Below are 11877 nucleotides of genomic sequence, written 5' to 3' on the forward strand. Positions count from 1 at the left end.
TCCACTCTGGTCCCGAGGCCCACCAGGGATATCAGTTGGCGGCTCCTGCACGGTTGTGTACTTGGCGCGGTTCACCCCAATCCCGGATACCTGCCCCTTTTGCGGCATGAGGGAAGCCCTGGCGCACGTCTACCTGGAGTGCGCCAGGCTGCAGCCCCTATTCCGGCTCCTCACAAATATTTTGTTAAGATTTTGGTTGTACTTTTCCCCTCACCTCCTTATCTATGCACTCCCTGTCCGTGGCCCCACTAAGTTATGGGACCTCCTGGTCAACCTCCTCATGGCCCTGGCTAAAGTGGCCATCTATAAAACCAGGGTGAGGAGGTGGGCCGATGGAGTCTCCTGTGACTGTGGGGCCTATTTCCGATGCGCCGTCAGTTCACGCCTCCGGGCAGAGTTCCTCTGGGTGGCATCCACTGACTCTCTTGATGGCTTCGAGAAGCAGTGGGCGCTGTCCGTGGTTCTCTGCTCGGTGTCCCCATCTGGTTCCCTTTGTTTGACCCTTTGACTACACTCCTGTCCCTGTTGTTCATTAGTTGTCCCCTGTAATTATTTGGTTTTCCAGGTCCTGTGGACCCACCCTCAGGCTGGGGGGGGATCCTTTAGAAGTAGGCAGACTTTGCCCACCCACTTCCTGGATCCCAATAGGACAAGTGAGGCTCAGCGTGCTTGCAGGGTGAGCGGGAGTTAGTAATCAAACCCAGGCGTCCTGATGATTTTGCATCCTGCTCTCTTGAAGTCAGGAGCAGCAGTGGGAGGATTTCTCCTCTCCCCACAGGGAAGGAACTGCCCTTTGCCCTGTCTAGAGCAGGGGTTACATAAGGCCTCCTCTGACGGCCACTGTGCCCGCCCCTTTGCCTGCTGTGTTCTGCCACCTCGTGGGGGACTGAGATAGATCAACCCCAACTTCCTTTAGCTCAACGCAGCGTGAAAGCCTGCGAGCAGAGAGATAACTAGACAAGGAGCTGGCTTAGCAGGCTAGGGCACAGACCCTCAGCCTCCTGTGTTGCTGGGGGAACAATTGCCATAAAGGCCATGGAAGGACTAAGGCCTCCACTGATTTCAAGCCCTCAGCTGTACAGACCCTGACAAAGGCAGTCACCAAGCCCAAACTTCCTGTCTCCTTCCACCTCCTCTCTCAGCTGCCTCCGGCAGCCCCAGTAAATACTGAGATGGAAGGAGCTGACTGCAGTAAAAGAGAATAGGGCCCTCCTCTAAAGGAGTAACCATGGAGCAGGAGCCAACTGAAATCAATGGGGGGGGAGGGGTGGTCAGTGCACATCACAATTGAGCCCTGAATGGCTGGGTAGGATCAGTTATGGGCCTCTTCTTTAGCCTTGGAGTGAATAGCACACGTATCATTTTAACAGGCATGGGTGGTGGGGAGGGAAGTAACTTCCCGTTGGCCAGATGGAGAGGAAAAGTTCAACCAGGCTTTCTGGGCTCTCCTGCATCAGCACATCTACTCGAAGGGACACAGCCAAGGCATGGTTTGTGCTTAATTAGGGTGGGGATCCAAGGACATGGGGAGATACTCGCTCCCCCTTCGTTACACCCTGTGGGGCCAAGTGACATCCCCGAGGTGGCAACTAGAGACAGTACCCCCGAGTGCTGGCTCTGTCACCTCCTGCCTGTGGATTCTTCCCAGCTGCCTCCTCCACAATGTACAGAACTGATACCAACACCCAGCCTTGCTTTTGGCTTCCCTTTCTGTCCCCAACCCCTCCTGGCTTGCAGGCGGCTATCAATCACTTACTCCGAGAGAGCTCCTTTCAAGGCGAAGCTAGGTAATTACAGAGTAGCTGCCTTCCCCCGTGACCGTTCCTGCTAAACGCTACGGAGCAGATTGATGGGAGCTCTGCAAATTGTTCAGTAATCTCCGTGCTAGTGAGTGGCTGTCCTGAGGGAGCCAGCTCTCTACAAACAAACCCACTGCTCCATCCGTCTCCCCTGGAGCTAACCCCCCGTCGCATGCATTACTCTTCCCGTGCCTGCCAAAGCAGCATGGTGCCGACCGCCCCTCAGGCGGGGGAATGACGGATTCGGCTCACTGAACTGAAACGTCCGCAGCTGCCAACCCAGGCACCCGGGGCATCGCCCGCCAGCAGCCAAGATGTATGTAGGAGCGCACCATCTCGTTCCCTGCTGTGCAGGGGAACCCGGGGCTGCCTTTCAAATGTATCCTCAGTGAAACGAGGGACAAGACAGAAGGCAGGCTTGGTGCATCGAGAGGAAGGGAAGAGTTCTTCAGCGTGCAACAAGGGGACAGCGGTGCTGACGGAGCAGGGACTGGAGTAGACTGCACGTGCCCTCAGTGACCACTGCTGAATGCGCCACCTCTTCCAGAAGAAGGAAGGAGCCAGCTCCCTGCCACCTGACTGTCCCTTTAAACTGGCTGCAACTAAATCCTTTCAATTCCACCAGACATTAGTGCACGCTCTGAATGTCCCGGGGAAAGGTTTTATTCTCAGACACAGGAGCAGCCCAGAGCTCTTTCACCCTCCCCGAGACACCTGTTGGTGTCAGGCCAGTAAGCACATCTTCAGATCTGAGCCAGGCAGGCAGGCAGCTTCCACCACTGCAGAGTTTAACTCCCAGGGCAGGTCCAGGTGAAGAGCATGGCCTGCTTCCACCCCCCCGGGCTACGGGGAAGGAGTCTAGGGGGATCTCAGTGACGGACACCCGCTTGCTTGTTCCAGCCGAAGATCTAGTTCGCCAGCTGAGCCCCTCGTCCCGTGAAGAAGGCAGCCATGGGACAGCGTCCCCAGCAAGCCATGAGCAATCAGACAAATTCTGGGCTGCCACTTCTCTCTGACAGAAAGAGGCCCCACCTCCCTCCCCCGGCCTCACTCCATCGCCACCGGCTGCAGCCCCTCCACGTCCCGAGACTTGGAGTTCACCAGCTCCCTCCTGATCTCTGCTGAGATCTGCGGGTGGCAGTGGACCTTGAGCAGCTCCAGCAGGGACTCCTTCTGCTCCGAGGAGAGGTCCTCCTTGTAGCGCTGGGCGAAGGTCAGGAGGGACTGGTGCCACAGCACGGGCAAGGTGCGCCGGTCCGTCTGGAAGGCTAGGAAGTGGAAGACCAGGGCGTCCACCACGCGGAAGGGCAGGGCGTATTTCTTGTCGATGAGCAGGCGCAGGAAGATACTGTTGGCACCGCTGTACTCCATCTCGGCGAGCTTCAGCATGGCAGCACTATGGGGGGGGGGAGAGCAAGGTCGAAGCGTGCGCGAGGGTGGTGAGGACTTGGGGTAGGTGCTTGTCGGTCACACTCCGAACACAGTGCGGAGCTCCACTCGCGAGTGGGTCTGGGCACCTTCCAACATGAACAGGCACCCTGCCCCATGGCATCTTCAAGGACAGGCTTTGCCAAGGCCTCCCCTTCTCCCACTTCAGAGCACATTTGTTTCTGGAGTCTGTGACCGCCGCTCTTCCCCCTGGCGGCCTGTAAACTTCCCCACCGTCTAGGGCCAGGGATTGAAGGCTGGCGCGCCCAGGGCCCATCAGCTACCAGAGTGGGCCACACCCTCCTCCCACCTGTCCCTGCAGGTGTAAATCTGTTCCCACTGAGCCGGAAGGGCGTGAAGTCCCCACCCCAAGACTGCGCTGTGGCATCTGACCATCTTGCTCCGCGCCCAGGCATGACCCCAGCACTCGCTCTGCTTCTCTACCCCGGAGAGACAGAATCAAGAGTGGCAGTAAGGGTCTGGTCTCGCACAGCGCCAAGTCCCCTCCATTGCCACTGGAACAGGTGGGATAACCCAGCAGGGACACGATCTCCGGGCTCTTACTGTGCTGCTGAGCTAGGAAACTCCCAGCTACCAGCACCGTGGAGCTGTGGCTAAACTGGTGGCTCTTGGCCCAGGAGCTTGCCAAGGGGGAGAGCCATGAGAATGGGGAACAGTCTGCCCGTGGAAGTGATGGAAGCCCGTTGCTTGGGCTGGAGTAGGTGGGACCTTTCCTAGCTCTGTGAAACGCCAGAGAGGTTTTCTGGCAGAGCCGGGACATTGCTGTGGGACTCCCTGAGGAAATGGGAGAACCAGCGCCTCCCAATCCTCCCCCTGGGGCCCCAGCCCTCCCCACGTTACCTGGAGTGAAGGACGGGGATCGAACACTTAGCAAGAATGCTCCCTATGATGATGGCTTCCCGTAGCGTGCAGGTCCCCAGCTCACACAGGGGGATCAGGATCCCTGGAAGGGAGGGAGGGAGGGAGACGAGAGTCGGACAACAGTGCTCTTAACACAAGACGGCTGGACCTGCGGGGCTCAGAGCCTGAAGCCTACCCCAGCCGACTGACCCCTGCCCCACGCATTCCAATCCCCATGCATGTCCAGCCTGGGAGAATGAACTCTCCAGAGGGGCATCGATGCCGCATCCCTGGGACCCGAGCACAGAGTGTTGCGGGAGGCACAGGATGGGCTGCACTCTTTGCCCCTGCCAGCCTCATCAACCGACAATACAAATGGACACAGGAGATCAATTCCCAGCTATGGGTCGCCTGCCGCGAATGGATCTCACCCACCTCTGACAGGTACCAAAGGGGGCTGTCTGTTTTTGGCACTTATACAGCTGATGGTGCCAAGAGCGTTTTAGTGAACTGAATATTCTGATCTAGCCACTGCTGGTTCAACAGGCTTCTTGCCTGCAGCTGAAGGACCAAGCACATTTCTGCACCTCACTTGCTTTTGCTCTCATGGTTTCAGCCTCCCTCCCTCCCTTTGCTGCTGCTGTTCAACTCTGGAGAGCATTTCGGGGTTGCTGCATACACGAAAAGTTCACTGTGCAAAAGAAAAGGTTAAACATGCTGCTACTGGACAGCCAAAGAGAGCAAGTAGGTATCTAAGTCCTCCACCGCCCAGAGAACAACTCCTAACCTAGCTATGACACCAGGAACGCTTACACAACCCAGCCAGGTCACTGCACTGCAAGCCGGACCCACCCTACTCTTCCTGCCACCTGGTTTCTTTTCACCTTTGAACCAGGCTCCCGGCTTGAACAAAGCCTTCTTCAAAGCCATGTAGAGGTGGAAATTGAGGCGCTTGTACTCGGCGATGTCATCCCTCACTCGTGGAAGCAGCACCAAGTTATAGAAGCGCTGGGCCATCCTCTCCTTCAGGTTGGAGGAAAAGATCCTGGCAGGAACGAGGGAGTGGGAAGTTAAACTGAAGTCTCAGCCCCCAACCCAGCGGCCCCAATGAAACCAAGCAGGAAGCAGTGCCTAGTACTCCCATCTGAGGATCTCCCTTTCCCACCACGCACATCCTAGTTTGCTGGTGGCGGTTTTGTTACCCCATGTTTGAAGCTTCTGTAGGAGAAGCCCAACACGCGTCCTGCTGAAATCCAGGCTGGGCTGGCCTAATAGAGGATGAGGACTCCTGGGGTTCTGCCACTGACTCGAGGGTGAACTGATCCTCTGTGCCTCATTTATAAAGCAGGAACAATATGCCCTACCCTCCGAAGAGGGGGAAGGCCCTGAGGCCCAGCGAAGGGGCTTGGAGAGCTGGGCTAAGAAGTGCTTAGAAGCGTATAACACTCTGCGTTACCTGCCGGGCTTAGTACCAGAGTGCAGGGGAATCAATGAAGTGACTAAACAGCTTCTTTTTAAAGACTGGTACTCTGGCTACTCAATTAGACTCCAGCTACAGCTTCAGAGACTGTGGTCCTGTACTCCGCTGCCTGATTGTGCAGAGCCCAGAGTAAAACAACCAGTGTTACGCAACGTTTTATAGTTTGGCATCTGAACCTGTAATATCTAAATCGGACACGCTTCCAGCGTCACAGGCTGCAGTTCTCACCCCAACTGCAGGCAGGACGAGCACCAAGCTAAAGGGCAGGTTACTTAGGAGTGGTTACAGCTATGGAGAACACACCGAAGGGAACTATGCACTGGATCAGGATGGAGTCAATCTCCACTCTCTCTAGCATCCATGAAATGCCAGATCCACAGCACTAGCATGGGTTTCCGGAGGTGGCAAGCAGCTTGCTTCCTCGGTCTTTCGGCTAAGCTGAGAGCCAGAGGTTGGTTAGGATTTCAGCGACATGGCAGGAGTCCATAGAAAGCTCCCCGTAAAACCCACAATCAGTAAAACCACGGCAATTATATCATACCTGGTTGCTTGATACATGGCAGCTGCAGTCCATGTTTCTGGCTCTGTGATGTAAAGGATCTGCTCCCAGTTTGACAGCGCTGGGATGATTTTAAATGCTTTGGGGAGTTTGCCACTCCTGTATTTGGATAGCACCTTTAAAACAAAAAGTATGTGGAATGTGGCCTAGTGGTCAGAACAGGGACCTGAGAGCCAGGACCGTGGAGTACCGTTACTAACTCAATGTGTAATTAACAGGGTCAGCTACCTCCTGAGCACCTCCTCATGACCGGAAGTCATTCTGCGGCACCCTGCCTGTTCCCCTCTTCAAGGTCCCTTAATACCTCGCTCAAAGCAGCTTGAAACATTCACCTCCCATAGTCCAATTTATCCCAGGCCCCAATTCAGTGTCTCTCTCCCCTAAGGTAGGAAATACCCAACCATTTTCCCTATAGCTGGGTCCCAATTCAAAGCCTCTCTCTCGTCAAGCAGGAATTTGGCCCTCTAGGCCCCAATTCCCAGGGTCTCTTCCCCTTAAGTAGGAAGTCCCCATCCCTCCTTCCCAGGGCTGGGTTCTAATTCAACAGTCACTCCCAGGTTTACCTAGCTAAACTTCAGCCTTCTAGTTCTCACTTCTCAACTCCCCTGGTGTCAGGGTCTTCTCTGCAGGAGCCTCTCTCATTTACTGTAGTTTCCCAATCCCGCCCCCCTCTCTGCAGCCTCCTGCTGCTCTTTATACGGGAACCAGCTGTCCTCCATCAGGCCCCATCAAAGCTGCTAACATGGATCGAGTGGTCTGAGGCAGTTATTTCAGTCATCAATGGCGCCAGGCCTCCAGCCCTTAAGGGGAAAGCCACCCTGTTACAATGACCTTAAGAAAGTCACTGGATCCACTTTCTCCATCCACAGGATAGATATAGCAACGCACCTTCCTCAAAACGCTGGTGTTTGGGAGGCATCATTATTTGTAAAGCGCTTGAGATCCTTGAGTGAAAGACTCAGTGTAAACAGCAGCTAAATCATTTAGAAGCCTGCGGAGAAGGAGTCTATGCCTAGTGAACACTAACGAATCATCCTGAAATTCCTCTCTGTTCACAGGTGCACACGCTTCTCAGGGCTCCTGGACCAAAGAGAATTTTAAAGCCAGCTCTCGAATGCACTCTCACTGCCAGCTGAGCAGTAAAAAGTCTCTCAGCGTAAGAGTATAAATTAACAGCCCACATCTTTTTGCCTGCTGCAGATATAACGATAGCATGGAAACCTCAGACCCTGCCGAGTTTGCAATCTCCTTAATTACCCTGAAGAGCTACACAGCATTGCTGTACAGTGACAGCTGTCACGTTCTGCCCTGGAGATGGGCACAGGCCAGCTGCAGGAGAAGATATTTTTCAGCACAGGCCATGAGGATAAAGACACAAGCCACAACGATTACGAATACTGGCTGCTGGAGCCGCTGGGCTCGATTCGACCTGGCTCCTCACAGAGGGACGGCATTTTGAAAGTGGAGGCTGCTACATTACATGCTATTGCTCTTACTTCTCGGACACCCTTGTAGACCTCCAGTACGCGGGGGTCCAGCTGAGGCATGGGGTGGCCGGATATTTCCGACATCATTGTCTCCACCTCTGTCTGCTTCTCCGTGATCTTCTCCATGATGATATCGGCGAGCGTGAGCCTGGCAGACACAGGGGAAGGAAACTATGTAGAGCTGGTCTCTGGCCTAGAAGAGCATCAGCCTGTTCCTTGGCGAACCAGGCAGCAGGGCCTAGGGGACTGAACACTGCAACAGGAATCAGAGGACTTGCTGATCAGGGGCCTGCTGGGTGACACTTCCCCTTTTTGTGCCTCTGTTCCCACTCCCACCCTTGATCTCTCCTGTCTTTGGGGTAGAGACTGTCTTACTGAGCGTGGGTACAGTGCCAAGCACAAAGGGAACCCTGATCTCAGCTGGGCCTCTCTCTAGGCACTACAGTAATAGGAGTTACTACGTATGGCCCCGTGCATGTGTGATCTGAGAGGAAATGAAGCATTATCTACTGTTTGGAACACAGGGGGTCAGGACTCCTAGGTTCTATTCTTAGTTCTGCCACAGACTTGCCTTATGAGCTTGAGCAAGACAATTCTCTCCTATGCTTCAGTCTCCCCAGCTAAAGAAGAGTGACAGAGCTTTAACCAAACCCACCTCCCAGGGGTCAGTTAACCTCTTCAAAGTGCTGTTCTGAACTTGAACCCTATTTGAATGCTGCGAGGCTGCAGGGAAACACTTCTATCCCATGGCTCAGGGATTTGTTTCCTACCTTAGCGGCGGATTCTTGTTCATGAACATTTCAATGGCTCTCTCGTCCTCAGGGTCCACTGTCACCTCCTCACAGTACTCCCCCTTTCCCATGGATGCAGCAGCCTTCTCCAGCGTGGGCCACTCATCATCCTCTGCGTCAGAATCCCCATCGTGTGATCCAGACCCTGGAATAAACCAGACACAGTTAAGGTTCGACAAGTCAGGGAGCAGAGCAGCTTGCCTGCAAAGATACAGCTCCACAAGAACATTCCACTCAGCTCTCCACACTCTGATCTCCAACCCTCTCGTGTGGCTAGTGAGGTGAATTTGCAGAAGCCCTTTCTAACAGCAGTCAAACACCCGCTATGGGAAGGGGCACCAGAGATTTCCAGAGGCAGTCCATCTGAAGGGACAGTCAGAATTAACATCCAGGCCCAAGAGTTGCTTATCTTCTGCCAATCGCCTAATTAACTAATTAACGGGATCAACCAATAAGGTTGGAGAACAGCCGTGCAATTAAAAATTACCCTGCCAACTTGAAGCTTCATCAACTAAAGAGTTAAAAGCAGCTTCAGGTCCTACACATGTGCCTAAGTCCCCCCTGCTCGTTTTTGTGGGATTCTAACCATGGTTTGTTTAATTTTTCTCTCTCCTGTTGCCATGGGAAGAAATCGCTCAAGCCCACAGAAAGCTGACTTGAGGCCCTGATCCTGCAAACACATACTGAACTTCATACTCACACTTTAATGCAACTAATCACATGTGTACGTATTTGAAGGATCACCGACTAAGGCTCACATTGTAAAAGGTATTTAGGTGCCCAACTCCAACACCTTTAAAAAGCTGGCCTTAAATGACCATTAAACTGACTCAACACCATGTGCTGTCAAACGTACCGTAAAAAACAATATATGATTTGGGACAGCAAATAAGGAAGAACCTCATACCCAAGTGAAAGGATGGTCTGTTGAACAGATCACTAGACTAGAACTCAAGAAACCTGGGTTCAGTTCCTGAGTCAGCCACAGATTTCTTGTGTGACTTTGGGCAAGTCCCTAGATCTCTCTGTGTCGCTGCTGAACGGGAAGGATACTTCCCTTTGTCTGAGAGGTGCTGAAAGAATCAGGTACTAGAGCGATGAGGGCTGTGTAAGTATACAGACAGGTGGATAAAAGTGGAGGAGGAGGAATGAAGGGAGACAGAACGCCTTCCCAGGACACAACTCAGCCAAGGCACCCAAGTGAACACACCTATAACTTTCGCTGCATGATCAGGAGCCAGAAACTCTGTTTTACCTCTCATCTGAAAGGCAGCAGCCAAGGCAGCCCAACGCCCCCTTCCACTATGCTGGGACTCTCGTTGCAAACGGATTTAAGGTGAGCACTGCCACCTACTGAACTGCCAACACCACTTCCTGAAGCCTTCTGGGGCGTCCTGGGGAAACCTGGGAAAGACCATAGTATGTCTATCCAGGCCTAGCTTTTAATACTCTTCGGGCCTGGGAGGGGGGAGAGAGATCTCCCATGAGAATTCAGCAGGGGGTTCGTCTCTTCCCCATCAAACCTGCTATGTCAAAGGGAAACAGATGGGGGGTGGCTGGGTTGTGCCCACCCGGCCGAAACTGAGAAGCAGAGATCAGGCTCGTTAATAAGGGACGGAGCCCACCCCCGTGCTCGCTTCGCGGGTGTGCTTACAGCCAGCTCCGCGCTTCCATAAGGAGCGGCGTCCACCCGGAGCAGACCCAGCCCCGCTCACCCCACCCCTCTGGCGTGCTCGGTGCCCGCTCACCCAGCACCGTGGTCTTCTCCTTCTTCGGCCCGGTTCCTCTGCCGGGACAGTGCTCGGCCTCCAGCTCCTCCTGCTGGATCCGCGCCTGCTCCAGGATCCTGCGCGACAGCTTCTCATCCACGTACTGGTCCTCCTGTTCCCCACCGCCATGCTGCCCGCCTCTGCCCCGCCTCTTCACCCGCGTGGTGGGCTTCACCGCGTCCCCTTGTACGATCTGCTCGGCCAGGGGCACGTTCCTGGCCGCCTCCCCTGCGGCCCTCCGCCGCTTGGCCTTAGGCATGTTGATCCAGCCCCGCGGCCCGCGAGAAAGCCCACGTGTGCTAGGGAAGGGGAGGGGCGGCACCAAAGCGCATGCGCTCCTGGAACGTTGCGGCGCCTTCCGTTCCAAAACTGGCAACAGCCCTGTCGCAAGGCTCGGCTCTTAAAGGCGCAGCCGTCCTATTTTACAAGTGCCTTCTGGGAACCTCTCCTCAGGCGGAGTCCTTCATCCTACAGGGTGGCAATTCTGCAACAGAAGAGCTTCAAAACCAGACTCCAAGGAGAAACTGCTGAGCTTGAATTAATATGCAAACTAGATACCATTAACTTGGGTTTGAATAGAGGCTGGGAGTGGCTGGGTCATTACACATATTGCATCTATTTCCCCATGTTAAGTATCCTCACACCTTCTTGTCAACTGTCTAAATGGGCGGTCTTGATTATCACTACAAAAGTTTTTTTTTTCTCCTGCTGCTAATAGCTCATCTTAAATAATTAGCCTCTTAGTTTGTATGGCAACTTCCACCTTCTCTATATGTATATATATAGCTTCTTACTATATGTTCCATTCTATGCATCCAATGAAGTGGGCTGTAGCCCATGAAAGCCTATGCTCCAATAAATTTGGTAGTTTCTCAGGTGCTATAAGTACTCTTGTTCTTCATCTGACAGAGTCCTTCATCATCCAGAGAGATTTCAGAGTAGCAGCCGTGTTAGTCTGTATTCGCAAAAAGAAAAGGAGGACTTGTGGCACCTTAGAGACTAACCAATTTATTAGAGCATAAGCTTTCGTGAGCTACAGCTCACTTCCTCAGATGCATATCGTGGAAACTGCAGCCTTGCAGTTTCCACGATATGCATCTGAGGAAGTGAGCTGTAGCTCACGAAAGCTTATGCTCTAATAAATTGGTTAGTCTCTAAGGTGCCACAAGTCCTCCTTTTCTTTTCATCCAGAGAGAGTTCAGCTTTCAAAGCAGCAAAGAGAGAAGGTGGATTTATTGAGACAAGGGCTGGACCCACCTATTAACTCCATTGAGATACGTTAGGCTGGAAGAAATTGATGGAGGGCTAGGGAATATTGATTACTTGGCTAAATAATTCTTAGGACCTTTCATTTTTGGTTTTTATTTTATTTTTCTCAGGAATTTGTTGGTGTTTATTGCAACAAAAACAGGTGAAAATCAGTGGAAAAACCAATAATTTTTCTAGGTAAATATCTGGGTTTATTTTGGTGTATGGAAGGATGAGGGAAAGATATTCAGTAGATCAGGGGTAGGCACCCTGCAGCACGTGAGCTGATTTTCAGGGGCACTCACACTGCCCGGGTCTTGGCCACCAATCCAGGGGGCTCTGCATTTTAATTTAATTTTAAATGAAGCTTCTTAAACATTTTAAAACCCTTATTTACTTTACATACAACAATAGTTTAGTTATATATTATAGACCTATAGAAAGAGACTTTCTAA

At 53.0% G+C, this 11877-nt stretch overlaps 1 protein-coding gene across 1 annotated transcript; it reads right to left on the reverse strand.

Annotated features, from left to right (window-relative positions):
- Nucleotides 1–2440: 2440 nt before the first annotated feature.
- Nucleotides 2441–10500, reverse strand: BYSL (bystin like). Its single transcript, XM_084611079.1, has 7 exons — nucleotides 10154–10500; nucleotides 8385–8550; nucleotides 7624–7762; nucleotides 6110–6243; nucleotides 4973–5133; nucleotides 4089–4191; nucleotides 2441–3195 (listed from the first exon to the last, which is right to left on the reverse strand). Exons 1-7 carry the CDS (start codon nucleotides 10431–10433, stop codon nucleotides 2847–2849), a joined length of 1332 nt encoding a protein of 443 aa, XP_084467205.1. The 5' UTR covers nucleotides 10434–10500; the 3' UTR covers nucleotides 2441–2846.
- Nucleotides 10501–11877: the final 1377 nt, after the last annotated feature.

Source organism: Lepidochelys olivacea (genome assembly GCF_965140295.1).
Source record: "Lepidochelys olivacea isolate rLepOli2 genome assembly, chromosome: 21".
Classification (NCBI taxonomy): domain Eukaryota; kingdom Metazoa; phylum Chordata; order Testudines; family Cheloniidae; genus Lepidochelys; species Lepidochelys olivacea.